A 27,500-nucleotide genomic window follows, 5' to 3' on the forward strand; every position below is an offset into this window, starting at 1 on the left:
ACTTCTACAAATGCAACCACAAATGAGAGGCAGAGTAAGGAGGGGCTTCATATCATCTTGCCTCAACTATAGTGCATGAAGCCTTGTGGAAAGCTTCATATGCATTAAATATAGTTTACTTTTGTGATAATATATTACTGCATAACCCAGAAATGGTCAGACAAGCCCTGATTATTTGTCATGGTATGTGCCAGTATCCTGGTCAGTATCATGGTGTCGGTATCAATGTCAGTATCCTGGTGTCAGTATTATGGTCAGTATCCTGGTGTCAGTATTATGGTCAGTATCCTGGTGTCAATATTATTGTCAGTATCCTGGTGTCAGTATCCTGGTGTCATTATTATGGTCAGTATCCTGGTGTCAGTGTCATGGTCAGTGTCCTGGTGTCAGTATCCCGGTGTCAGTATTATGGTCAGTATCCTGGTGTCAGTGTCATGGTCAGTATCCTGGTGTCATTATCCTGGTGTCAGTGTCATGGTCAGTATCCTGGTGTCAGTATCCTGATCAACCAGGACATTTACCCAACTTTTATCTGACTCTTGTGGTCTGTATCTAATCTTTCAGTGAACAGCCTGCAAGAGACTAGAGAAACTATTAACCATGGTGGAGCAGTGGATAGGATACAGGCCTTGCACACAAAAGGTTTCGAGTTCAAAACCAACAAGGAATACTTTCCAACTTTTACGTGGCTGTTTCACCTTTATCTAACATTTCAATGAAGAACATGCAAGTGAACAGAATTAGGATGAATTACAGTGGTGCAGTGATTGAGATACAGGGCTTATAACCAGAAGGTTGCTGGTTCAAATCCAACAAGGACATTTTTTGAACTTTTACCTGACTCCTGCACCTTTATCTATTCTTTTAGTGAAGAACACGCAAGTGAACAAAGTCAGTAAGAAACACTGTAGTGCAGTGGTTAAGATACAGGGCTTACAACCGGAAGGTTCCCAGTTCCTTTGCAGACTGGCTTCCAGAAGATCAACTGAAAACTACCAGGAAGGCTGTACTTGTCAGCCATCTGTTAGCTCAATGGGTTGAGACGCAGTATTCATGATCCAGAGGCCATGAGTTCAAATCCCATTGATGTCTTTCCTATGATTCTTTCCTTTGCAGACTGGCTTCCAGAAGATCAACTGAAAACTACCAAGAAGGCTATATTTGTCATCCAACTGTTAGCTCAATGGGTTGAGACGCAGTATACATGATCCAGAGGCCATGAGTTCAAATCCCGTTGATGTCTTTCCTATGATTCTTTCCTTTGCAGACTGGCTTCCAGAAGATCAACTGAAAACTACCAGGAAGGCTGTACTTGTCAGCCATCTGTTAGCTCAATGGGTTGAGACGCAGTATTCATGATCCAGAGGCCATGAGTTCAAATCCCATTGATGTCTTTCCTATGATTCTTTCCTTTGCAGACTGGCTTCCAGAAGATCAACTGAAAACTACCAGGAAGGCTGTACTTGTCAGCCATCTGTTAGCTCAATGGGTTGAGACGCAGTATACATGATCCAGAGGCCATGAGTTCAAATCCCACTGGTGTCTTTACTGTGACGCTTTCCTTTGCAGACTAACTTCTAGAAAAACAAGTTAAAACCACCAGGAAACCTGTAACTCTCAGCCAACAGCTTAGCTCAACTGGTAGAGCGTCTGTCCAATAACATGACTTGACTTGACTTGAGTGGGTTCGATTCCCACTCGAGTCAAGTGTCCCCGGTATCTTGGGGCAACGGATAAATTGACTGATATCCTTAGTGATGCTTCCCTTTGCAGACTAACTTCTAGAAAACAAGTTAAAACCACCAGGAAACCTGTAACTCTCAGCCAACAGCATAGCTCGACTGGTAGAGCGTCTGTCCAATAACATGACTTGACTTGAGTGGGTTCGATTGCCACTCGAGTCAAGTGTCCCAGGTAACTTGGGGCAACGGATAAATTGACTGATATCCGTAGAATATCAGTCCCCGGTAAATCCGTAGAATAACTTGTAGGAGTGTGCTGGTTCAAATCCAGTACAACCCTTGACTCGAGTGGGAATCGAACCCACTCAAGTCAAGTCAAGTCATGTTACCGAGCGGTCAGTCAATTTATCCGCTGCCCCAATTTACCGGGGACTTGACGTTAGTGGGAATCGAACCCAGGACCACTCGGTCCTGGGTTGTACTGGATTTGAACCAGCACACTCCTACATGTTATTCTACGGATATCAGTCAATTTATCCGTTGCCCCAAGTTACCTGGGACACTTGACTCGAGTGGGAATCGAACCCACTCAAGTCAAGTCATGTTATTGGACAGACGCTCTACCAGTCAAGCTATGCTGTTGGCTGAGAGTTACAGGTTTTCTGGTGGTTTTAACTTGTTTTCTAGAAGTTAGTCTGCAAAGGGAAGCATCACTAAGGATATCAGTCAATTTATCCGTTGCCCCAAGATACCGGGGACACTTGACTCGAGTGGGAATCGAACCCACTCAAGTCAAGTCAAGTCATGTTATTGGACAGACGCTCTACCAGTTGAGCTAAGCTGTTGGCTGAGAGTTACAGGTTTCCTGGTGGTTTTAACTTGTTTTTCTAGAAGTTAGTCTGCAAAGGAAAGCGTCACAGTAAAGACACCAGTGGGATTTGAACTCATGGCCTCTGGATCATGTATACTGCGTCTCAACCCATTGAGCTAACAGATGGCTGACAAGTACAGCCTTCCTGGTAGTTTTCAGTTGATCTCCTGGAAGCCAGTCTGCAAAGGAAAGAATCATAGGAAAGACATCAATGGGATTTGAACTCATGGCCTCTGGATCATGAATACTGCGTCTCAACCCATTGAGCTAACAGATGGCTGACAAGTACAGCCTTCCTGGTAGTTTTCAGTTGATCTTCTGGAAGCTAGTCTGCAAAGGAAAGAATCATAGGAAAGACATCAACGGGATTTGAACTCATGGCCTCTGGATCATGTATACTGCGTCTCAACCCATTGAGCTAACAGTTGGATGACAAATATAGCCTTCTTGGTAGTTTTCAGTTGATCTTCTGGAAGCCAGTCTGCAAAGGAAAGAATCATAGGAAAGACATCAATGGGATTTGAACTCATGGCCTCTGGATCATGAATACTGCGTCTCAACCCATTGAGCTAACAGATGGCTGACAAGTACAGCCTTCCTGGTGCATTGACTTGAACAACAAACAAGACAAATAACTTTTAAAAAATGTGTTACAGCATAAATATAAATCTTTTTAATGGGGGCCCTGACACTACATCTTTTCACATTGGGGTCCACTGCCCAAATACATGTCAATTTGGGGGGTTGACAACAAAACGTTTCAGAACCACAGATTCCAAGGAAACAGCTGTAGGTGAATGGATAGAGTCACTGACTAGTGAGCCGCAGGTAACAGGTTCAAGCCTCAGCTACAGCAGTAAGTCAGGATGTCAAATCAAATAGGTATTATTAGGAGTGAAATGGTTGTGTTTCTTCACCCCAACTGCACATGAAAGCAGTTTTATATCAGTTTACATGTACGTTATTTTCAGTGATGAAGACAAACCGCACAGACGTTCACTGTACTTTAGTACATTTTGTAAACTTATGACTCTGAGTAGAGTATAGCCTGACTTAAACAAACAAATAACAACTTAGTATAGTCAGATTATTTTTTACACAACTTACATTTTGTAATCAAACTACCGAAACGAAAGTTGGTCACCACCGAAACGAAAGTTAAATCCGAAAAAATCACTAAGTGTGGAGGCCAAAATCGTCCCCCCAAAAACCTGTTAGGAGTACGTTTCAGGCAATTTAGAGTTGATTGGTAGTACTTTGTAGTGACTTTTTTTGGTCCCTAACATTCATCGAGCTCTGGACTTAGTAAATTTATTTTTTCACCATTGTGTCACTACCGAAACGAAAGTTTGTCACTACCGAAACGAAAGTTAGATCCGAAAAAATCACTAAGTGTGGAGGCCAAAATACTCCCCCCAAAAACCTGTTAGGATTTTAGTTTCAGGCAATTTAGAGTTGATTGGTTATTTTCGTTTCGGTAAAATTTATTTTACAGAAACGAAAGTTAAATCCGAAAAAATCACTAAGTGTGGAGGCCAAAATCGTCCCCCCAAAAAAACTGTTAGGAGTACGTTTCAGGCAATTTAGAGTCGATTGGTAATTTTCGTTTCGGTTAACTTGTTTTTCTATATACTTACTAATACTAATATATAACTAACTAACATACTTACTAATATATAACTAAATATATGTTTACATTGCCAGATGTCAATAAAGCTCCTTTGAATTGAATTGAATTGAAAAGGTGAGGTTTCACAAGCTGAAGGTTGTGGTTTGAATCTTAGTCCTGGTAAATATTTATTTTTGGTCTTTGTAAGGGCATTTTGGCAGTCCACCTCCCTCCTCATGCTCTCTTTTAGCCCTGGTAGGAGAGGGAGGAGATTAAGAAATGTACATATCAAAGAGATTTTTTTTTAAAATAGATTTTTCCTGTGATTTTGGTAGGAGAGGGCACAAACTTCAAAGAAACTGATACTTTTTTTTTTTAACCAAGAGAGTTCACAGTCTGAGTTTTAAACTCTAAATGTATTTTACCACTGTACCACTGTGGTTCATATTCATCTAGTTCTACTGCATGCTCTTCAGTGAAATAGCATAGAGATTAGAGCCAGGCTCAAATTTTTGGGGGAAAAAATCATCCTTTTTTTAACCAAGTCTGAGATTTGAACTCGCAACAGTTGATTTGCAGGGCATTAATCTAACCACTGGACCACCATGGCTCATGCTCTTAACTTCTTGTGTGAATTCCTGGTCAGTATCCTGGTGTCAGTATCCTGGAGTCAGTATCCTGGAGTCAGTATCCTGGTGTCAGTATCCTTGTGTCAGTATCCTGGTGTCAGTATTATGGTCAGTATCCTGGTGTCTGTGAAGTACAGACGCAGAGGCAGCTCTGAATGGGCATTCAGTCTCATGCTATATTTCTTGTCTAGCTTTCGACAATAACAAGGTTACTGTGGCCTGCACTCTCAGACACAGTGGTAAACATGTGTCTGCCTGCTCCAAACACCATGAAAAACATTCTGCTTGTATAATCAATTCTGACATAATCAATTCATTTAATATTTGGTGATCTATGTATTGACAAATCATTGCATCAGTTTAAAAAATATATATTTTCAAAATACAAAATACATTATTTGTATCTCAAATACATTTCTCAGACCAGTATTTTGTATTTGTATTGTGATAAATTCTTTGACCCAGTATTTGTCATTTGGATCAAAATAGTTTTTGAGGTATTTTCGCCCATCTCTGCACACACTAGACAACTAGAAATAGACAGTGGGCCGGACCCCGAAAATGTGAATTTCACTTTGAATTCATAAAATGAAATTCACAGTCCTTCTGAACCCTCTGCCCCCCATAACCCTATCTTGTCAGTATCATGTCAGTATAATGGTCAGTATCATGGTCAATATCATGGTCAGTATCTCGTCAGTATTGTGTCAGTATCCCGTCAGTATCATGTCAGTACTTCCGGCCTTCGGCCTGGTGGAGACAATTAAAAAGAAATCCAGACAAACTTGCAACAGGTATACTATAGGCAATTTTATTTCCTCAAGTCTTATTATTACACTTGCTTGAGCAGAGGGTAAGAACAGCTCAGTATTTTACAAAACAAATATTACAAACAATAACAAGCATGTGTTCTAAATAAGGAGGGAGAGATTTATTCTCTCCTGTTCAGTCATTCAGTGACCAAAGCCGTGACGGGCTCTTTTCAACACATGCATCAATACAGAGGCTGTCTGCCAGAGATAGAGGATTGTAAGATTCATATATATATATTTTACAATTATAGTTTAGATAAACACTGAGTCTTTGTCAGTGTGAAAATATTTAGAACCCGTCTTTTCTATTATTATTTTGGCAATCTAAGGTGTCTCTTTTTGTTTATTGTTCATAGTGCATTTAACTTTCCACCAGGTCAGACATTCTGGTCAAGTTTAGCTTGGAAAAGAAAGCTGACAAATATAGTGTGTTTATTAGACAAACAGGCAAATAGATTAACAGCTCAACTCTGGCATTCATATAATCAAAGCAAGAATGACAAATTCATAAAATCCCATAAGGGAATAAACTGAGAGGGGGAGAGAGATCGATGGAATTTATAATTATTGATGGAAAGACAATTTTGGTTAAGAGTTGTTAATCTACACATTGCAGCGTAATGGCTGCAATACATCACCAACTAGCAACTATCTATTACTCAGACCAATTAAAATGTAACATTTGTAAAAGCTACTAAATGGAACACGTCTTACTTTGGGAAACGCTGAAATGACAGTGGACAAATATTCAAGAGTTAATTAGTAATGACATTTCATTAGTGTGTCTTCAGTTATCAGTTAAGACAGGAAAATCAAAAGGCCAAGAAAACAATGAGAAAACTATTAGACCCCATTACAATGGTTTCATACATACAGTACGACTACCCGTCGCTGAATGGAATACACAGTTACTGCCACACTGCAAGCAAGCATCACACACACGCACACGCGCACACGCACGCGCACACGCACGCACGCGCGCGCACACGCACACACAAAGGTGGTATAGCAGACAACCAACATCATCCACAGTAACCAGAGGTCAGAGGATGACCTCAGAATCTTCGTCCGAGGGAGCGCTGCTGGTTCTCAGCACACCACAGATCCAGGTCACGGTACCAACGCGCTGAGATGATGGGGCGCCGGGAAGAGTCTGGTTGGGACCAGGTCAGTGTTTCTCAAAGTGCGGTCCACGGACTCTCAGGGTTCCTTGAGGGGGTTCTAAATGTAACTCAGAGAGTATACATATGGAACCGAATGGACCCGTGCATACTCACCTTCAGCATTCACGCACGTTTACATTTTTACTATCATCCACACCACTTAAAACGTGTGAGCAGGGCGATGGGTTCAAGTGCCCTGCTCAAGGACACTCTGACATGGTAGCAGGGATTTTAACCCGTCATTTTAGCCAAAAAGCCAACTGTCCCACCTGGAGAGATTCAATGCCCACGATGAGGATGGGATTAAAACATCATCATCATTCAGGTATACGGCAAACGTAGTGCATAGAAATAACGTCCTACACACAAGACTCTAGTATGTTCTTTCTAATATCCCTAGAGACAATTCGCTGGTGGAGGCAGTCAGGAACGGGAGGTGGGAGAGGAGGTGTGGTATTTTGTGTGTGTGTGTGTGTGTGTGTGTGTGTGTGGGGGGGGGGGGGGGGGGGGGGTCGTCGTCTTCTAGGGCGGTGGTTCTCAACCTTAACGGACCGCGACCCCCCAAAATAATCATATTTGAACTGGGATCCCCCCACCCTGACAAGCACTTGGAATTGTAGGAGTTGGGGTATTGCATTTTGTTTGACTCGGTTCCACAGATAAATATTGTGAAACTTTTTTTTTAACAATATGAGCTTGTAGCAGATCTACAAGCTCACAACGCTTGTAGATCGTAGAGCGTTGCGAGGTGTTGTGAGCTTGTAGAATCTTTGCCTATTTCTTATATCGTTTGAGAATTTGGCCAATGTTTGACCAGTTTTTATAGTATGGTTTGTTGACTACTTTTGATGACTGCATCTAGTATGGTATTTCTTTTTCTTTTTGTTGAGGTATTAAAAAGGTCTTACAAGTCCTTAAATTGTCACTTCACTGTCATCTGGGGACCCCCCCCAACATCATGTGGGGGGGACCCCCCCCCCGGGGGTCCCGACCCCAGGTTGAGAACCGGTGTTCTAGGGGAAGGCAGAGGGGAACAGGCTGAGAGGCTGGCTCTCGTTGGTGGGCAGGGGGGAGCGGTAGCCCTCGAAGTTGCGCGGGATGCTGCCACTCGTGGAACCCGAGCTGTTGCTGAGTGTCTCGATGCTTCCCTCCCTCTGGAGCTCTGGAGAAACAGACATACGACGTAGGGACAGACAGACAAAACAGTGTCAGAGGAACATAGTATCTGTGTTTGGGGGGGGGGGGGGGGGGGGACAAAAATGTACATTATACCAGTGGTTCTCAAACGTTTTCATGTCAAGGACCCCCAAAATGATATATATTTGACCCAACCATCTCAAAACTATTATGTGCCAGGGATTTTTCAAAAATAGCAACTCTACAAGCTCATAACGCGGCACTCGTGAGTATAAAATATCATATGGTTAAAGTGGTTAACCCATTAAGACCTGAGGCGATTCATAAAACATTTCTAAATGCTAACAGTTTTTTGTAAAAAATCTAAAACATTTTTTTTCAAGATTTTTCAAAAATAGCAGATCTACAAGCTCATAGCGCGGCACTCGGTGCCACGCTATGAGCTTGTATATCTGCTATTTTTCAATAGCCAAATAAATCTTAAAGTGACACAGACGCGTTCCAGGTATTAATGGGTTCAAATAATCGTGATGCTATATTAACTCATTTAGCTGGGGACCCCCTGGTACCCCCCCAAGGACCCCTAGGGGTCCCCGGACCCCACTTTGAGAACCCCTGAGAACCAATGCATTATACATCATGTGTGTCTGACCGTGTATTGTGATTGGCTGAGAGACATTCTAATGAGTGTTGACGAATCCACCGTTTTTACCCTACGCGTAACACAGCTAGTGTGTGTGTGTGTGTGTGAAACAACTCTAGTATGGTATTTCTAATAACTCTAGAGACCTTTCCCTGGTGGAGTATTACTACTTGTGAGTGCCAATGCCCCCAAAAAGTAACCATGCCAGGATAAAACCATTATCCTGGCTAACACGTAAAGTGTTATATCCCTCCCGCTCACCCCCTGCCCTCACGGTTTTTAACTCCCTACAAGAGAAATGGTTGTTTTATACTGAAAAAGATTTTTAGAGACTGGCTCTGCAACCGATCTGAGCCGCAAACACATATGAAGGTGTTACACTGTATTTGTTATGGGAAACTGAACAGGAAGCAGGCCAACTTCTGGAAACCCGGGAGTACAGTTATGAAGTGGCCTCTTCAGTCAGACCCCCCCCCCCCCCCCCCCCCCCCAGCCCCCCCGGACATGCTACGGCTGACGTATAGCGTTTCTCCGACATGCCACGGCACTCGACGGCCCCTCAGGAACGGCATCCTTCAACGGAGGAACTGACGAGCCTCTAATGCGGAACTCTCCATACGGAACCCATTACTATTATTACATGCTGTAAAACATATCCGTCCATATATGCAGGGGAATGGCATGCGCTGTGGTGGCAGCAGGGTATTAGAACAGTGATGCATGTGGTGCACGGTGAGGCGCGTCAGATGGAGAGAGACGACCCCGTCACGGGGCCTGTGCTTCATCTAGCGCTGCCGTCTGCTCCGCACACTGCAGCGGGCGACGCCCCTGCATGCACATCCGGCACCAAGTATGACATGTCACGGACAACCGGATAGGGTGATGTGGTAATGCATTTATACGCAGGTATGTGTGACATCCCTCCACATCATGTGCACACGCTCGCTCTTTCACAGCGGTATCGGCAGAGCTGTGTCATGCATTCATTCCCCTTCTGTGTGTGTGTTGCTGTACACACACACACACACACACACACTCTTTCACACACCAGCCTGGTTGCCAGAGAAAACGTGACAGTAAGTTTTGCAGAAACGTACGGTGATAACATTTTTCATCCCAAAAACGCATGTGAACGTGGTGCGCAGATGAGAACCATGTAGGGTCAATCGTCGATTTTACGTTGCATACTAACGAACACCTAAACCTAAACCCTAAACTTAAACCAAAACGTTGATATGCAACGAAAATGTGAAAATGTAACGTTTTTGCGGTCCAGAAACGTTGTCATCGAACGTTTCTGGAGAAATGTTCAATGACAACGTTTCCTCCTCACACACACACACACACACACACACACACACACACACACACACACACACACACACACACTATTCCTCAGTCAAGACCCATGTTGCTTTCACATAGGCAGGTCCGCATTGCGTTGTCTGAGTTAGGCAAATCACAGTAGGTTATAGGCAAGTTACAGTGCATCTCTGATGCCTGGAGGGGATTTCATTTGTGTTTAATATCTGTGCTTTCCAGCATCCCCCTGACACAGTAGCCATGAGGGAAAACCGCAGCTTCTGACATGAGTCCAGGCAACCTAATACAGCCAAACCATTATCCTGGCTAACACGCAAAGTGTTATATCCCTCCCTCTCACCCCCTGCCGTCACGGTTTTTAATTCCCTACACTACATGGAGGCAGAAACTCTGGCACAGTTGAGCTGGCACTGCAGTAATCCAAATGGGTGAGTGGTGGTGAGGGCAGGGTTGACACACAGTTCCATAATAATCTATTATTGATACATTCTCCTTCTGTCATAAACACTCTTTTATGTACACTGATACACATGGCTTCTAATGAATGGCATATCTGTTTGGGTGTCATTCGTCTGTAATTATGTCATTTTCCCAGCCTGATCGAAATATGAGATTATGTTTTGCCTCCCTCCCCAATGTTAGCTCATAATATGCTGTCCCGATATATGACATCGGTAATCTATCTATGATGTCAGTGCTATGACGTCAGTACCCGTACAGACCATCACACACATACATACGCTCAAAGAGATGTGTGCAATTTATATTGACACTCACTCTCTCTCACACACACACACACACACACACACACACACACACACACACACACACACACACACACACACACACACACACACGGATTTGTAGAATATATATAGACATAACAAGACATAAAGACAAGAAAAGTCATGCGACATGTTCAAAAAAAGAAAATATATATACTATAGGTTAGGGTGCCTACGTCGCAACGCTGATCCGACCAAAATGCCCATATACAGTATGGGCGTAAGAGGGACCCAGGGAGGGACACAAATCGGTGTTGTTCATCATCATCAAAATATTTTTTACACACAATACATGGTTCCTGTAATGTATGATGGCTTGTTCGATGAAGAAAAAGTCCATAAAGACAAGTTTAACCTATAAGTTTCACATTCTCGTAATGATTTTCACTATGAGAACTATTTAGGTAACACAAGACGATGGCCAATTTACAGTAGGCTTGTCTCTAGATAGACATTCACAATCTATAAAGTTGGTGCAACTTAGAGTTATATCACATATGTTTTACATGTGTAGATTATCAACTACAATGCAACTTTCACAAATTCACCTCCATAAAATCTAATCTCGATCTAATATCAATCTCAGCACCCGGACACTGCTAAATTTCAGATGAATCAAAAAGAATAGAGAATTAAGAGGGGTTTATGTGTCACTAACCCATACAGGTACAATCAGGGAAATGTTGGTGTGTCATGTCCCTGAGAAGATGACTTCACAGAATGACATTATTTCATAGTACACATAAATTAGTATAGCATGACTTTAAAACAGACCTGCCAAGGTTTTAGCTAGCTGCTAGCTCAGACAGGCCGGAGCTGCAGCATGTGGTGTTATTGTAGACACTGGAAGCCGCTGAACACCCTGGCTAAAGCTCTAAAGGCCCCTCGAGTGTTGCCTAATCCACCTCATTGTGCGACGCCTCGTAGCCATTCAGCAAGTCTTAACCTCTCACGCCCCCGACACAATCCCCTGCACACTAATGTTGGGGATCTGTTCCTGTGGGAGTGATGTCAGCGTGTAAAGTAATATGATCATTTATGTTTTCATTCAGGGTGGCGTGGAGACAGCGCGGTGTTGGACGGAGGCCAGCAGCACAGTGATGGAGACAGTGTCGACTCCAACCAATAAAAATCCAGTGAGACGGAACTCTGTTCAGAGAGGACACTGATGGATCGCCACTTCAGCAAGACAATGCACAGTCAAAAGAGTTATCTCCGACCGAGAATAGGGGCTACAGGTGGAGATAAAGGATCCTGGTGTTGTAGCTGGGGCCAGGGGCCCTAAGGCAGATTGAGCTATTTTCAGAAGTGTTGTCACAAACTGGCAGGGATAGAGTTAAGCTTGGTGGTAATATGCAATAACACAGTGCAGAGTAAAGCCTTATCGGTCAATCCTGTGTACAGTGGAAATGTCCAGAAATGGCCCAGGCTGCACCCTCAGCTGTGAACAGACCATAATCCTCTTACACGCACACTCACACTCTCTCTCTCACACACACACACACACACACACACACACACACACACACACACACACACACACACACACACTCTCTCTCTCTCTCTTTCACAAACATGATTTGTCATGTTGTAACGCAGTAAACCCCTTTCCCACTCGCATGAAATGCCTATCGCTGGAATATTTAATTTGAGCGTCCCGTACCATTAATCTCACATCTCCCTCCCTTGTCAGATTACCTGCGTTGTTATCCCGCCACGTTGGTGTGAATGAAAAGCGTCAGTGCGTTATGACAGTGCTTACGTAAGAGATGTTAGATTCACTAGTTAAAAAGCTTTTGCATGAGTGCTGGCGGAGACATGGGGGAGGCGTGTGTGTGATGGTGAGGTTGGGTCAAGGAGACAGACAGAGAGGGAGAAAGATAGACAAAGTGAGAGAGAGAGCGAGAGATCTGCAACCGGAGCAGAGTTAAATTAAATTAGCCGGTCTGCCAGCCTGCAGATGGATATTTATTGTTTCTGTTCGTCCCAAACACATATTTTATCATCCCCAAATGCCTAGTCTTGCGTGCTTATAGACACCTCTTGCGTGAGCATTAAGTTCTGCACCTATAACATTCATCTAACGTGGGAACAGGCACATGACAGTACTAAGGAGGGCAATTTGGGAATGACTCTTGTCACTCACACAGGTACAATCAGTGAAATGTCGGTGTTGCCGAGATGATTTATTTATTCATTTAAGCGAGCTTAGGCGAGCGCGTTGCCGTGCCGAGCGTTGCGAAGTCACCTTGAGCCGACTCAGCGCCGTCCGAGTCATGTCCCTATGGAGACAGAATCTTCCGCCCTAGTCTCGGTACCTCCGAGTCAGCAGTCATAAGTCTATGTGAGGAACAGACTGTGCAGGTCTTAAGTTGTAATATGGGGGTCAGGATTGATTGTCTGATGGAGCCTGATGTCTACTGGCATAAAGCAGTGGTTCTCAAACGTTTTCATGTCAAGGACCCCCAAATTGATAAATATTTGGCGCGGACCCCCATCTGAAAATATGTTGTGCCAGGGACCCCCAGAAGCAAAGATTTGTGTTAAAAATGTTCCCGAGTTGCCCGAGTTTGAACCCATGACCTTGTGGTGTGATGGCGAGAGCTCTACCAGCTGAGCTACTCCCTCCCTATTTTCTCACTTCTTAGTGTCCAACGTCTCAACCTATTGACCTAGCCCTAGCCACTCTTCTCTTCGCCTTACCCATCATCTCCCTTATACTCCTGCCTACTTTCTTCATCTTTCTGGCTGCCTTTCTTACCTCTTCCCTGAGCTCCAGACAGGATTGTTGATTATTCATCTTCCACCATTTGATATTTTTCTCTGTCTACACACCAAACACAAGCCGTGCTACGCATACACTGAGTAGTTGGGCGGTGACCGAGTTTGAACCCATGACCTTGTGGTGTGAAGGCGACAGCTCTACCAGCTGAGCTAATCGGACACATATGCGCATGGTCTTCACTCTGTCTGACCTTCTCTTCAACTTGACCTGTTGATGTACTCTTCCTTTAGGATTATACTCTGGGAGGCACTGCGTCGGAGCTTGGACAGCAGGGGCGCGGCCACTGCGTTGTGATTCAAATCAACAGCCAATGAAGAAAAGGGGGCGGGATCCACATGCAGTGGGTGTTGCATGTAAATAGGAGCGACGGGAAGCAATTTCCCCTTGAGAAATTGCGGCCGCCATTGTTGTGTACTGCTGTTTGCCTCTCGTCGGACTTTTTAGACGAGTTGCACAGCTCTCAGACCGGTAAGAGGCGTGTCCGCTCAGATTCTGAGCGTAACTTACATCCCGCCCACAAATACCAGGGCTCTGGCCCAGAAGTTCCTCGCCAGAGCTGGCGAAAACTTCTGGGAACTCAGATTAGGATTATACCAACCCCATTTCTCCTCTCGTCCACCCCATGGTAGAACAGTTTAAAACCCCTCCAAAACTCATGGTCTTGCCCACTGAGATTAATAATCTCTTTCAGAAGGGAGACCTGGGCTACAACAAGGTAGCTACTGTATAGTGGTGAAATGTTTCCTAAAATGTGCAAGAAATATAGAATATAGGTATGACTTGTTGATTTGGCGGCCATCTTGAAAAATGACCATCATATTGGATTTTTGAAAAAAGAAAAGAAATTGCATAGCCTATGCAATGAGCTGGAAAGGGCTTGGAGGATTTTCTGCCAAGGAGTGGTTTTGGTTCAAAACAAATGCTTGCAATAGATTAAGAATCATAAAAAAACCTTGTTTGAACCCTTACTTAAGGGTAGGGTAAGTGATTTTCTTTGGTTAAAATAAGTGTTAAATATCTCTATATTCTGATAGTACTCATTGCTATAGAGTGTTTGTTCAGTAAAAGGAGTCTCCTTGTCTCTCCAGCTCTTTATAAAACAGAAAATGCATTTTCGTTTCAGTTTCAGTTTCATTTCCAATTTTATCCAATCAGGATAGAGAATTCAATAAGGATATAGATTAAACAAGTGAAATTGGAAGTGATGACACTAAGAAATGAGCAGGCAAAATTGGAACTGGAACACTATAAAAATGAAGCTTTAAAATGGGTACTTTCTCCTGATTTTGACACCTACCGGAAAATGCATTTTCTGTTTATTAAAGAGCTGGAGAGATGGGGAGACTTCTGTTACTGAACAAACACTCTATAGCAATGATTACTATCAGAATATAGTGCTTTAACCTTTTAACAAAATACTTTTTGTTTTAACCCAAAAATATCACTTACCCTACCTTTAAAGAAGAATTATCATATACATATCAAAGCCGGTGATGATGTTATCTCAAGAAAGAAGGACATTACCTACCAGAGGCCTGTTCCTCAAAAGAGAATTAAAGCTTAAGCCTGGCTTTAACACCTATCCTGGCTTAATTTAGCCAGGATTAGGGCTGAATCGGTTCCTCAAAAGCTGAATTAGCTTGAAGATTAGTTTAGCCAGTTCACCCGGGCTAAGTTTAGCCATGAGCCGATTCCTCAAAAGAGAATTGAAGCAATCCTACCTTAGTTACCATGGCAATTTAGCTGTGAAGTTAGCCTGGTCAGGAGCAGGCTAACAGCCAAGTTTACTTAATCCAGTGCCTTGTTCTTCAAGTTTTTCCACAGTTAATTCAACACATGTGTTTGAATATGGACTCATTTAATGACCTTGCATTCAAATAAAATGAAATAAATACAATCAGATATAATCAAATTAATTATATTACTGAAATAGTGTGTGACCATGAATCATAATTGTTTCACAATGACTCATGGGATGTCATTGTCACTCTGTTAACACTATAGTTCATATTGTTGTTAGATGTTTGATAATATATAACAGATTTTTTTTTCACTGAATGTAAGTCAATGAGGAGCATATTTTAAATTATCAATTTCTAGTCAATGGAGAAATTATTTTTTATTTCTTGTCCACCTTTGGAGTTACATCATGATGGCAAGGTAACTATACACAACCCAAACCTCTACCAAAGTGGTCTTGCAAACGTGGGGTTATTGCGTGTCTCGCCCCCCCCCCCGTCCCCCTGTCCCCCGCTCATCCCGTCCCCCTGTCCCCCGCTCATCCCGTCGCGGCCCCCAGTCGCGGTCAACCCCCCCGGCGTCCCGTCCCGTCCCGTCCCGTCGCGCGCGCACACACACACACACACACACACACACACACACACACACACACACACACACACACACACACACACACACACACACACACACACACACACACTCTGTGTGTGCTTGCAATACTTTGCCACGCTTTCTCCCTGGATCTATTTATTGCGGTCGCGTTCTCGCTTATAATACATTTTAGATTTTACTTCCTTGTATGATTTCATGAGCTGCTGCAATGCTGCTGTTCAGCCACAGAGAGGAACGCCGCTCTGGTTTTGGACTCCATGATTGGTCAAGTTCAAGGATTCTGCTATCGACTTTCATGGTCTTTTATAGAAATACGTGAAGCCTGGCTTCATTATCCTGGCTGGACATAGCCTGGCTTGACAAGGCCTAGCTCGACAAAGTCGCTCCTTTTCAGCCTGGCTTTGCTTCGAGGAACGGAATAAACGAGGCTTATATGGACCCGACTTTGTCAAGTCTGGATTTGGCTTAAGTCCAGGCTTAGTTTATTCACCTTTTGAGGAACAGGCCCCTGGGTTCCATCTTGGAGGCATAGCACTCCGGTGATAAAATGGCCAAAAGAGTTATCAAAAATGTCAACCAAAGAACACGCTTTTTGTATAGGATTTCCTCTCTAGTCAGAAAGAATACCTTGAAGATTCTTGCAGGGGGCAGGCCCTCATACAAGGTAATTTCGATTATGCATGCTCCTCATGGTAACAAAACACCACCAAGGCCTTAAAAATAAGGCTCCAAACATCCCAAAACAAACTAGTAAGGCTACTTCTTGGCCTCAAACACACAACCCATCTAATCCCTGCTCATTTTGCTAGGATTGGATGGCTCAGGATTGAAGACAGAGTACAGCAACTTACAATGAGCCTGGTCTACAAGATACACCACAACATTGGGATACCCCTGTACCCCTGTCAAAATATTTCAAAAACGTAAATGAAGTCCACGATCACAACACCAGAGGCAGCTCCACGGATCAACCCAGATTTGGCACAACAAAGGGAATGAACTTGTTCTCATGCTATGCAACAAAAACTGTGGAATGCCTTACCAAAAGGAGTAAAGGAGTGTAAAACCCTACTCACTTTCAAAACTGCCCTAAAAAAACACTTTCAGGAGGCTGCAATTCCAAACTGGCCCCTGTCAAAGTCTTAACCTACCCCCCCCCCCCCCCCCCCCCCGCCTCCACAAACTTTTTTTTTCTTCTTGTACATATTTCTTATTTTTCATACCAGTAACCTATGAGCTGATTGTATGACGTTCTGTATAGTAGGGTATATCTGTCTGTCTCTTATATGTCATCATGATTTGTGTGCGTGGGGATCTCATTTTAAACAAGCTTAGTGCTTTGAGTTTTCCAGCTTAGTAGACCTTGTATTGTGAATTGTACTTCCATGTACTGTTTCTCATATCTCACTAAATAAAGTACATCAATCAATAAATCAAGAATTACATTTTGTAAAAATTAGGTTAAGGGTACCCCAACTTTCAGCAGCTGTCACAGATTCCCCTAGCGACATTGAATTTCAATCTTTGTGAGATGTGTTACCTTTAAAAACACATTACTTGGTAAGGAATTTATTCCCAGATTGGATTTTTTTCTGATAATATTCCCTGACTATAACTCCGCATATAATATTCGTTGCTGCCGGGCAGAAACCAGCTAACTCCATCTTTTGAGCCTTTTCATTTTTTTTCATAAATCAGTGCTATTGAACACCCTTTACGTCTGTGTGTTGGTTAAAAAAATATTGAACCAATGAAAACTATCAAAAAGCGCTTCTGACAAAACCAGCTATTGGATCCCCAAACTTTCTGCTGACTCCAGGCTCCACCCCCTTTTGACCTCCAACCTCATTGTGAGCTTGGAGGTCCATTCAGCTGTTCTTATCAATGATGAACAAAACCTCCTAACTCCACTTTTTGTTTTGTTTTTTTCATTTCCTGAAAAAATTACATTTTGGAGTTGGAGTTTCTGCCCGACAGCAGAGATATATTTATTATAACTTATATTTATGTGTATATATTATGTGTCAAAAGACCTTGTAGGTAAAAATATGTCATAATACTACACTATTTTGTGTATCCTATGCTGAGAAAAACAAAAAAGCAAATATACTATAATATGTTTTCAAGAAAAGTAATTCTATACGTATGTAATCTATTAAATGCAAGTGACTGTATGTCATACTATACTATGTGGTAAAAAACATCTAATGCTGTATGTTGCATGAAATACACTGTAGATACAGCACACGCACACATATACATACAGACACACTAGAACATTGGTTCTCAAAGTGGGGTGCGGGGACCCCCAGGGGTACTTGAGGGGGTTCTAGGGGGTCCCGAGCTAAATGATGGATAGGAACCAAATGGACCCTTATGGGTCTGTAACTCTGAGAGTGTACAAATGGAACCAAATGGACCCGTTAGGGTCTGTAACTCTGAGAGTGTACAAATGGAACCAAATGGACCCTAACGGGTCCATTTGGTTCCATTTGTACACTCTCAGAGTTAAATTATGATTGATTTTACAATATAAATTGGGGTCCAAGCGAGAGAAATACCATTAAATGGGGGTCCGTAGCCTAATGCATGTCAAACTGGGTGTCCTTGAAATTTAAATGGTTGAGAATCACTGCTAGAGCCGTAAAAAATCTTCTCTTATGGGGGTCCCTGGCATATCTTTTCAAATGGGGGTCAGCGGGCTAATAAATCTCAATTTGGGGGTCAATGAAAACGTTTGAGAACCACTGCACTAGAATACAGATTTGCCCTGTGGCCCTTTCGCCACTTTCCTGTCGGATCGCTGTAACTTGGCAACGCCCCCTTTGCCTCGGAGCCGTGTCTCTAACCACACAGAACTGCCTCTCACATGGGCGGCAGTGGCTCAGGGGTAGAGTGGCCGGATGGGAACCGTGAGGTTCCCAGTTCGATCCCAAGTTCGATCCCGAGCTCCCCCAGAGTTAGCGTCGAAGTGTCCGAAGTAAGCGAAGTGTCCTTGAACAGCAAGACGCTGAACCCCTAATAGGCTCTATGCACAGCAGCCATATTGGAAAGAAATTGGGCCTCTTCTTACTTCCTTCACAGGTGTTTGATACTAATGAAGGCTCTGTTTCATTCTGGTCAGGGTGCTGATATCGTGCATGTTGGCTCACTAGAAACACTCCATTTTGGTTCCCAAATGGCCCCTTACGGGTCCATTTGGTTCCATTTGTACACTCTCAGAGTTATGGGGGTCCTTGAAAATAAGACAACCACTATGCCACACTAAATGGAACAGAGCCTTAATTAGTATCATTGGTAACACCTGTGAAGGAAGTAAGGAAGGGGCCCAATTCATACCCAATATGGCTGCTGTGCATAGAGCCTATAGACCATATTCACACGGCGGCCATATTGCCATTAAGTCGCCACCCCAGTTGCCACAGCAACGCAATGTTAAATTCCAAAATGGCCGCCATGTGAATATGGACTATTTCTCCCGATGAGCAGGTTGGTGCCTTGCATGGTTTCCTCCGCCATCGGTGTATGAATGTGTGTGTGTGAATGGGTGAATGTAATGCACAATCTATGTGAAGCGCTTTGAATAAAAGCGCTATATAAATGCACCGTTTATTCATTTTATTTTCACATGAGCCGACCGTAGTAAATAACTCCTGAAACCCTGTACCACCATGTGACTCTGTGGCATGAGATAAGCATTGGACTTCCAGTCCCAACCTCGTGAGGTCGGATCCCATTCTCGACACAATTACACATACATTATCTAAAATGGGTCGCAAATTAATTTATTAGGATTAAGGTTAGGTTTAGGCGTAGTTTTGCAGTGCCAGCGCCTGGGCAGTGCTATCCACGTGGAATGTGACGCAGTGACTAGGGGCGTCGCCAAGTTACAGCGATCCGGTCACGGAAAGGGACCCTGACTCGCAGGTTGTTGGGAGGTGTGTGTTGTGGTGGTGGGACTATACTGGGATGATACTGGGCAAAGGGCCCTGGAGAATGACAGAGCCACTGTGGGATCAAACAGAATACAAAACAGCTCTTAATCAGAGGGTCTGTGCCAGCCCTCTCTCTCTCGCTCAGAGTGTGGGATGGGGGCAGTAACCAACAGTGATGCTATACTTATCCAGATTGTTTTAGTGTTTTAAACTTTAATCTCATCGTTGGCCCCAGCTGGCTCTGATTAGTACTCTCACATCGTATTCCAACCCCCAACAGTACAGAAATGCACACTCACAGACTCACTGTGTATGTGCATAGTACATAGTATAGTGGAGATTGAGGAAGAAATGAAATAAACTAACCAGATGAATCCCGGTAAAACTTAAGATCCATTGTTGTTATCTATGCCAGGAAATCATATTTTCACCCCTGTGTGTGTGTCTGTGTCTAAACAGAAACACATTCTTCTAGTGTAACTAACTAATATCGATAGAAAATCTGATTGCAATGCAAGAATTGACGATGGTTATTTAATTCTTTTGCACTTTTGCGCCAGTTTCAGAACTCCTGTAAGAGTCATGCAACAATGTCTCTGATAGCACGAACGAGGCACGAGAAAAGCCTCAAGCCTCACCAACATCTTTACTCAGAAGTTTAGCCACAACTCCCCAAGGGCATCACTGCATTCAATGGCAGATGTATATGCAAAGATATGCGACCCTACAATGTGGTCGAAAATCCTGGGTTCCGTGAAATAAACCAAACCTTAGGACCAAGATACTACTTGCCTAGCCGTCCACAGTTCTCAGAACAACGCATCACTGCCTTGTCCCAAAAGGTGGAGATGGATATGTAGCTGGTGCTTTCCCAAGCTTAATGAGTGGCTGGTTGGACGTCATGCTCAACACGTGACTACTATGCCACCTCCCACTGCATCAATCTGGAATGGAATTTGCAAACCTTTGTTTTCCAAACCAGAGATTTGAAACCTTTGAACAATGTTGTGCTAGCAAACACTTTAATATATACACACTTTTTAAAATGAGATGACGGGTTATGGTTGTGCAAATTCATTATTTTTATTATTATATATATATAATTTTTAAAGGGATTCTAGGTAACTTGAAGCCTAAATGTAAAAAATATTTAAATATATATATTGCATTTTCCCCCTCTATCAGCCACTATATAATGATGCTGGGGTGTTTTCCTGCATTGAAACACAGTCCTCTTTCTGAAATCCGTATTTTCCCTACTATTTATGTTTTGACATCCGGGTATCTGGGACTGTCCGGGGCGTAAATGAAATGAAGTGCATGTGCATCCGTGCGCGTCCGTGCGCGTCCCTGTCCCTGTGAACTGTCCTATCAGCGTCCTCGCTCAATATTCTGTGATTGACAGTGAAGGTTGGCCAATCAGGTGGCGAGTTCGAGTGAAACCGAATGGAACCGAGTGCAGCCGACAAAAATGGAACGTGCCGCCATTTTTTCTGTCCGGAGTGTCCAGCAATTTTTGGTTTCGGTTTTAAAACTTTAAAACGCTCTCAAACTTCTTTTTTGAGGCACGGAATTTAATTTTAAGATATCGTTTTGATAGAATTTAGTTGTTTAACTTCATATATGTGGTTAATTAATCATGACAGAGCCTATTTAAAAATAAAAATTCAGAGAACCGGCAGGGCGGGCAGTGACAAGTATGTATCCGAATAAAGCAACCTATTTTCGGCATAGCCCCTTCAAAAGTCCCCTTGCGTCATATTGGCTGGTGGAGGGGAAAATGAGCTGCTGATTGGCTGAAGGGGAATGAACTGTTGCTTACTTATTTATATTCATAACAATGGATTTATCCCTTACATAAAAAACGTAAAATAAATACCTCGATAGTGCAGGATTCCTGAGATTGACGTTTTGGCTAAATAAGTGTACTGATTTTAAAGCACTGAATCGTACTGTATGGTGTCGCTGTTACAATAAGGACCAAGGACCTCAATTCTCAAGTACTTTTCAAACCAGTCAATGCCAACTATGTATTTTCTATGATCCCTTTCTAGTTCTGTGAGGTCAATCCAATTTGCAGGATGAGCAAGCAGTGGACCAAACAATCTAGCTGGATAACACGTTGACGATCGGATGAGTCTGTGTGAGTCAGCACCTCTGTGATTCAAGGTAAACACACAAGATTGAAATAAGGTATGCAAAAAATGCTGCATGTCTCTTTTAGGTGTACCTTGATATACAGTATACTATGCATATACTGTAAAATAGATATGCACAAAGTCAGGCCTCCAAGTGACGGCATTCAAAGTCTGTAGCCACATCCTATACAATACATACAATGACTCTAATGTCCTCATATCTGTCTACTAAATATGAACTGTTTCATTATTGTGCAAATGTCTCTATATGTTCTCAGCACAAGATGCATGTGGTGAACACATGGTCAGGTGGCTTTCACATCAAACAAACCGAGAGCAACAAAAGCAACCGAGAGGTGTGCCTCGTCGAGCCACGTGGCTCAATGGCTGCCTGAGGAAGATGACCTCAGTGTCCATTACCTCCTTGACATTGACCACCAAATTGCATCTTATGTCAGCAACTGAGCTAGAGTTCTGTGGCTTTGTCTTGTAATTTGACAATACAGTGCATTGAGTCAGTGACATGCATACATATCCACAGATAAGACAGCCTCATTACAACAGTTTCACAATTGTGTTGTGGTTCAACAAACTGGAGATAAAAGCCCTGTTCCTACATTGTGGCACAGTATGTGAGGCCCAGTGTATACTGGATCAGTAAAAGCAAATCTAAAGCACTTAAAACATCAACCCAAACTGGCATTCTAAAAGATGACAAGGTTTATTTAAACAAAATCAAATATTTACACAATTCAGATGCTGTGTCATGTTCCTATGCCTGGCTGTGTATCAACACGCCATTGAGAACATCTACTGTATTGTGCATGGATGTTCTACAGCATAAGAGTTCTTAAGGTAGCTTTCCACTGCACAGGTTTTGAGCCGACTCGGTGTCGGGAAGCGCTGGATATCGTCGCCCCGTCGGTTAGGCGTCCGTCGGGTGGTCTGTTGGCACCTTTTCGGCCGACTCGGGGGAACCCGACATGTTCAGTTCGGACTGCTCCTTCCATTTCGACATCTCGCCACTCCGACTAGTGGCTTCCGCGTGCGGTTAGGGTTAGGTATAGGGTTCGTTAACGTCGGAAAGGCGACATGTCGGAAAGGCGAAATGCACCCGTTCAGTTCTTGCGCCGACTATTAGAACCGTCGAATAGAAAACAGCTAGGAGTAAAGATTTGATCAACGCTGCCTTCGAGGTTGCCAGATTATGTGAGTGAAATCAGCGACAAGTCTATGAAAACCTACATTCACTGTTTCTCTCTCTCTCCGTCTCTCAGAGCGAGCAAGCGAGAGAGATAGAGATAGAGAGAGAATAAGCCTACGTTTGCACTCACAATTGTCTGAAGATCCATTCTATATTAACTTTTAAGTACAGCTCAGTTCAGACGGCTATTTTCAGTGGCAGCGGTGGCCTAGTGGTTAGAGGGGCGGCCTTGATACCGGAAGGTCCCTAGTTCGATTCCCCAATTCATCACATCAATCATGAATCACCGCTGAATAGCCCTTGAGCAAGGCTTCCATGCAGGGTCCGGCTGGAAACAAGCTTCGTGCTTAGTCCGACACCCTGGGTAAACAACAAACTTTGCTTTGCTTTTGCTTCTGGGTGTTCATTTCGATAAATACATTTATTTTCAAATAGCCTCTGTATAAAATATGGCTAAAGTGGTTAATGTATGTTTTATAATGTAATGATTTATATCTGCAAAGTAACTAGTAACTAAAATGTTCAAATAATTGTAGTGGAGTAAAAGTACAATATTTGCCTCTGAGGTGTAGTGGAGTAGAGCAGTAAAAGTATAGACAATTGGAAATACTGCAGTAAAGTAAAAATACCTCAAAATTGTACTTAAGTACAGTACTTGAGTAAATGCACTTAGTCACTTTACACCACTGCACGTCAGTGAAGAAAAAACTCTGGGAACATCCCTATTTACCAGCGACTTTGCAGGAAAACAAGCCCAAAGTCGCGTGTAATAAGCAGACCTGGCAACACTGGCAGTCCAGCCTGCCAGTTCTAAACACATTAGCACAACAATGTGCGCATCGGCCGACTGCTTATGCTGAACTAAATGCCAACTTTTGCCAACCGACTACCAGTCTGTTGCAGTCTGAAGTAGTAGTCTGTTTGATGGAAAGCTACCTTTAGAAAGCCATACAGCTGAACTATTCAACCCACATTAGTGGGAAAGCTCATTAACATGGGACAGGAGATGATCCTGATGGACTGTGAAAAGCGTGGGCTTAGCACACCCCCTGGATGCTCCCCTCTGTCTCCGCAGCACCATGGAGCATTAATGCTTTTGTGGTGCAAGAGAGGAGGTGGACACAGGCCACCAGGACTGGTAGAGGGAATGGTTGTGATGGTACCAAATGATGAATTCTGAAAGCATGTTCATGTTGAATCTTTCATGATATATTACCGTCTGCTCTTCAGGTATACAAGTCTTCTGCATCATAGACCAAACGCAAGACCTGCACACTGGGGCTTGATTCTTTTGCAAAATGGCGTTCTGTTCAACCGACATGAAGGGTGATGCTCCAATTGGTTGTTGGCTACATAAAGCAAACAGGAGAAAAGTCCATATTCTGGTTCCGTTATTCTGGCGTGATGTTCTTACCCTGCTGTATTCAACAGTACTTGTCTTGTCTTGTCCTGTAACTGTATCTTAACTGCTGTGCTGCCTGAATTTTCCTCCGTTTTGTTGTATCAATAAAGGTCTTATTTATCTCATTTCTTATTAGTTGAGCTGCGAAGTGAAACTATTTGTCTATTGAGGCTGTTTGTCTGCAAATGATATTGTCGCTGTCAGGCAGAAATTTTGGATCTATATATTTCATCTTTTTATGTCTTTTTCATTAACAAATGCCCTATTTTATACTTTGTTGTATGACAATGTCATGCACAAATAGCCGATCTACAAGCTCACAATATGTTGCGTCGTGTTGCTTGTACATCTGCTATTTTTTTACATTTTTGGCCAAACAAGGTTTCTTCCATACAGTGACAACATATAACACTCTGTTTGGAAAGACTCATCATCAAATTTACAACACAAGGCCATGAAATTAATGACATGTCTAACTCCATATCTGACACGTGCTGCAAAAGTAGCATAAAAAGCAGATGCACAAGCCCACAACGCATCGCGATGCAATGCGCTGTGAGCTTATACGTCTCCTATTTTCACTATTTTTGAAAAATATTGAAAGAAATCTTTGACTACGCCCGGACGGCAGGTTGGTATTAACCAATGAAAAATATGAATAACTAGTAATAACCGATGAATTTTACTGTACCTTTGGAAAATCAGGGAATATTCTCCGTGACCGCCGTCCTCACGGAGATCGGCTCATTACACGCACGGGGGTCCGATAGAATCGGAAAAAAAATATTGGCCTCCATTCCAGAGCTATGGCTGTTTGAATGTGGCTTGTTTTTTAAAAAACACTTAGAAAACAACACCCCCCCCCCCCCCCCCCCCCCCCACAAAAAAAAAACTAAATTACGTCAATTACGTCCTTGGCAGCCTGGGCCACGGTTTTGTTCATACAAGATTTGTGCCCGACAGCGTCAATATGTACAGTATATGCATATTGCACATTATGCAAGTAATATTCTACACATATACTGTAGGCACCAGAAGTGCTTGAAGCACGGATGGACACAGCAAAAGACAACACAGCATAACCAAATGGCAGCGCGTTGGACTGGTTCTACATGGGTAAGCACTTCACAAAGCAAACAAACGCCTATGTAGGACAACACAGCGTGAGGTAGAGAACAGAGCCCCCCCCCCTTTCTCTGTGTTCCTTTGATGCCAAGAGACACACTAGGGCAAAATATATGTACACACACTGACAGACAAAAGAGCGTGCACATCCACACGCATGCACAAACACCTAGACAAAAGCTGTCCCCTCATAGCCCCTATAGCGCAGTCATGTACACAGACTAATACACACTTTATCTAGTCTTACTAGACTTGTGAGGACCAGGACCATTGCCTTGGACAACATATATTCTGTAACGCTGATTCAAACCCTAACACTAAAATGGCTCTTGATACACTGACAAGATGGAATAGAAGGGTTGTGCTCTCCTTTACGAGGGACTTTTGGTGTTAGAATGAAGGCATACACGGGCACGCACGCATGCACGCACGCACGCACACACACACACACACACACACACACACACACACACACACACACACACACACACACACACACACACACACACACACACACACACACACACACACACACACACACACACACACACACACACACACACACACACACACACACACACACACACACACACACAACTGTAAATGCATGCCAATAAAGAAACTATGTGATTGATATACTGTGACAGGCAGACAGACAGACAGCTGAGTGTCATGCTGCTGTCACTCACATCACAGTCATCTGTCTCTGCACCAGTGGTGGAAAAAGTACTCAAATTCTTTACTTAAGTAAAAGTACCAATACTGCAATATAAAAAGACTCTGTTACAAGTAAAAGTCCAGAATTCTAAATTTACTTGAGTAAAAGTACAAAAGTATTGGCATCAAAATGTACTTAAAGTATCAAGAGTAAAGGTACAAAAATAGCCTATGTATTAAATAGGGCTAAAGTGGTTAATGTATGTTTCATTATATCATAGTTTATATCTGAAAAGTAACTAGTAACTAACGTTTTCAAATAATTGTAGTGGAGTAAAAGTACAATATTTGCCTCTGAGATGTAGTGGAGTAGAAGTAAAAGTATTGGAAATTGGAAATACTCAAGTAAAGTACAAATACTTCAAAATTATACTTAAGTACAGTACTTAAGTAAATGTACTTAGTTACTTTCCACCACTGCTCTGCACTACACTGAGGTAAGACTGCTGCTGATCACATGTGTGGTGTTTGTGTGTGTGTGTGTGTGTGTGAGAGAGAGAGAGAGAGAGAGAGAGAGAGAGAGAGAGAGAGAGAGAGGGAGAGAGAGAGAGAGAGAGAGAGAGGAAGAGGGAGAGAGAGAGACTGTGCACAGCTCTAAGTTAGCATGTTAGCTCAGAATACAGGTGTGTGTTGAATGTGATGGTGTCATGTCCCCGATGTGTTTCACTGGTGAACGAGGAAAACACGGTGATAGAAAAGACGACGCATGGCACTCGGGAAGCAAACGGCACATTACCTCAAGCTCTGCCTCCCTGTGGTGATACACACACACAAATAAAACACACACCCAAGTACACACACGGGCACACGCGCAAACGTGCACATATGCACACAGCTCCGTAGGTCTCTGCACTTTTCCCTGGAACATGCACTAAGTCAGAGTGGCAGCGTATGAAAGCAAACTCGTGTTTGACTACAGTGCTTGGCAAGGAGGAGAACAGGACTCACCCGGTTCTCCATTACACATGCACCAATGACATAGTGTGTGTGTGTGTGTGTGTGTGTGTGTGTGTGTGTGTGTGTGTGTGTGTGTGTGTGTGTAAGAGCGCCCCTGTACAGGTTAACCCTGGGGGAGACATTCACTCACTCACATGTATGTACATACAACACACATGGCATAGATACAGTATGCGTGGTGGACACATTCATATACAGTCACATACACAAACACGTGCACACTCGCTCAGA

The 27,500-nt window shown here is 43.1% G+C and overlaps 1 protein-coding gene across 2 annotated transcripts in view; it reads right to left on the reverse strand.

Moving 5' to 3' along the window:
- Positions 1-5,581: 5,581 nt before the first annotated feature.
- Positions 5,582-27,500, reverse strand: part of bcas3 (BCAS3 microtubule associated cell migration factor) — a 346,365-nt gene continuing 324,446 nt past the window's right edge. For both annotated transcript variants that reach the window (XM_084065509.1, XM_084065508.1), the window contains one exon: positions 5,582-7,928. In XM_084065509.1, coding sequence (XP_083921635.1) covers positions 7,780-7,928 — 149 coding nt within the window. In that variant the 3' untranslated portion in view covers positions 5,582-7,779. The remainder of the gene's footprint in view (positions 7,929-27,500) is intronic.

This window comes from Gymnoscopelus microlampas, assembly GCF_963454915.1.
Source record: "Gymnoscopelus microlampas genome assembly, chromosome: 8".
NCBI classification, from domain to species: Eukaryota; Metazoa; Chordata; class Actinopteri; order Myctophiformes; family Myctophidae; genus Gymnoscopelus; species Gymnoscopelus microlampas.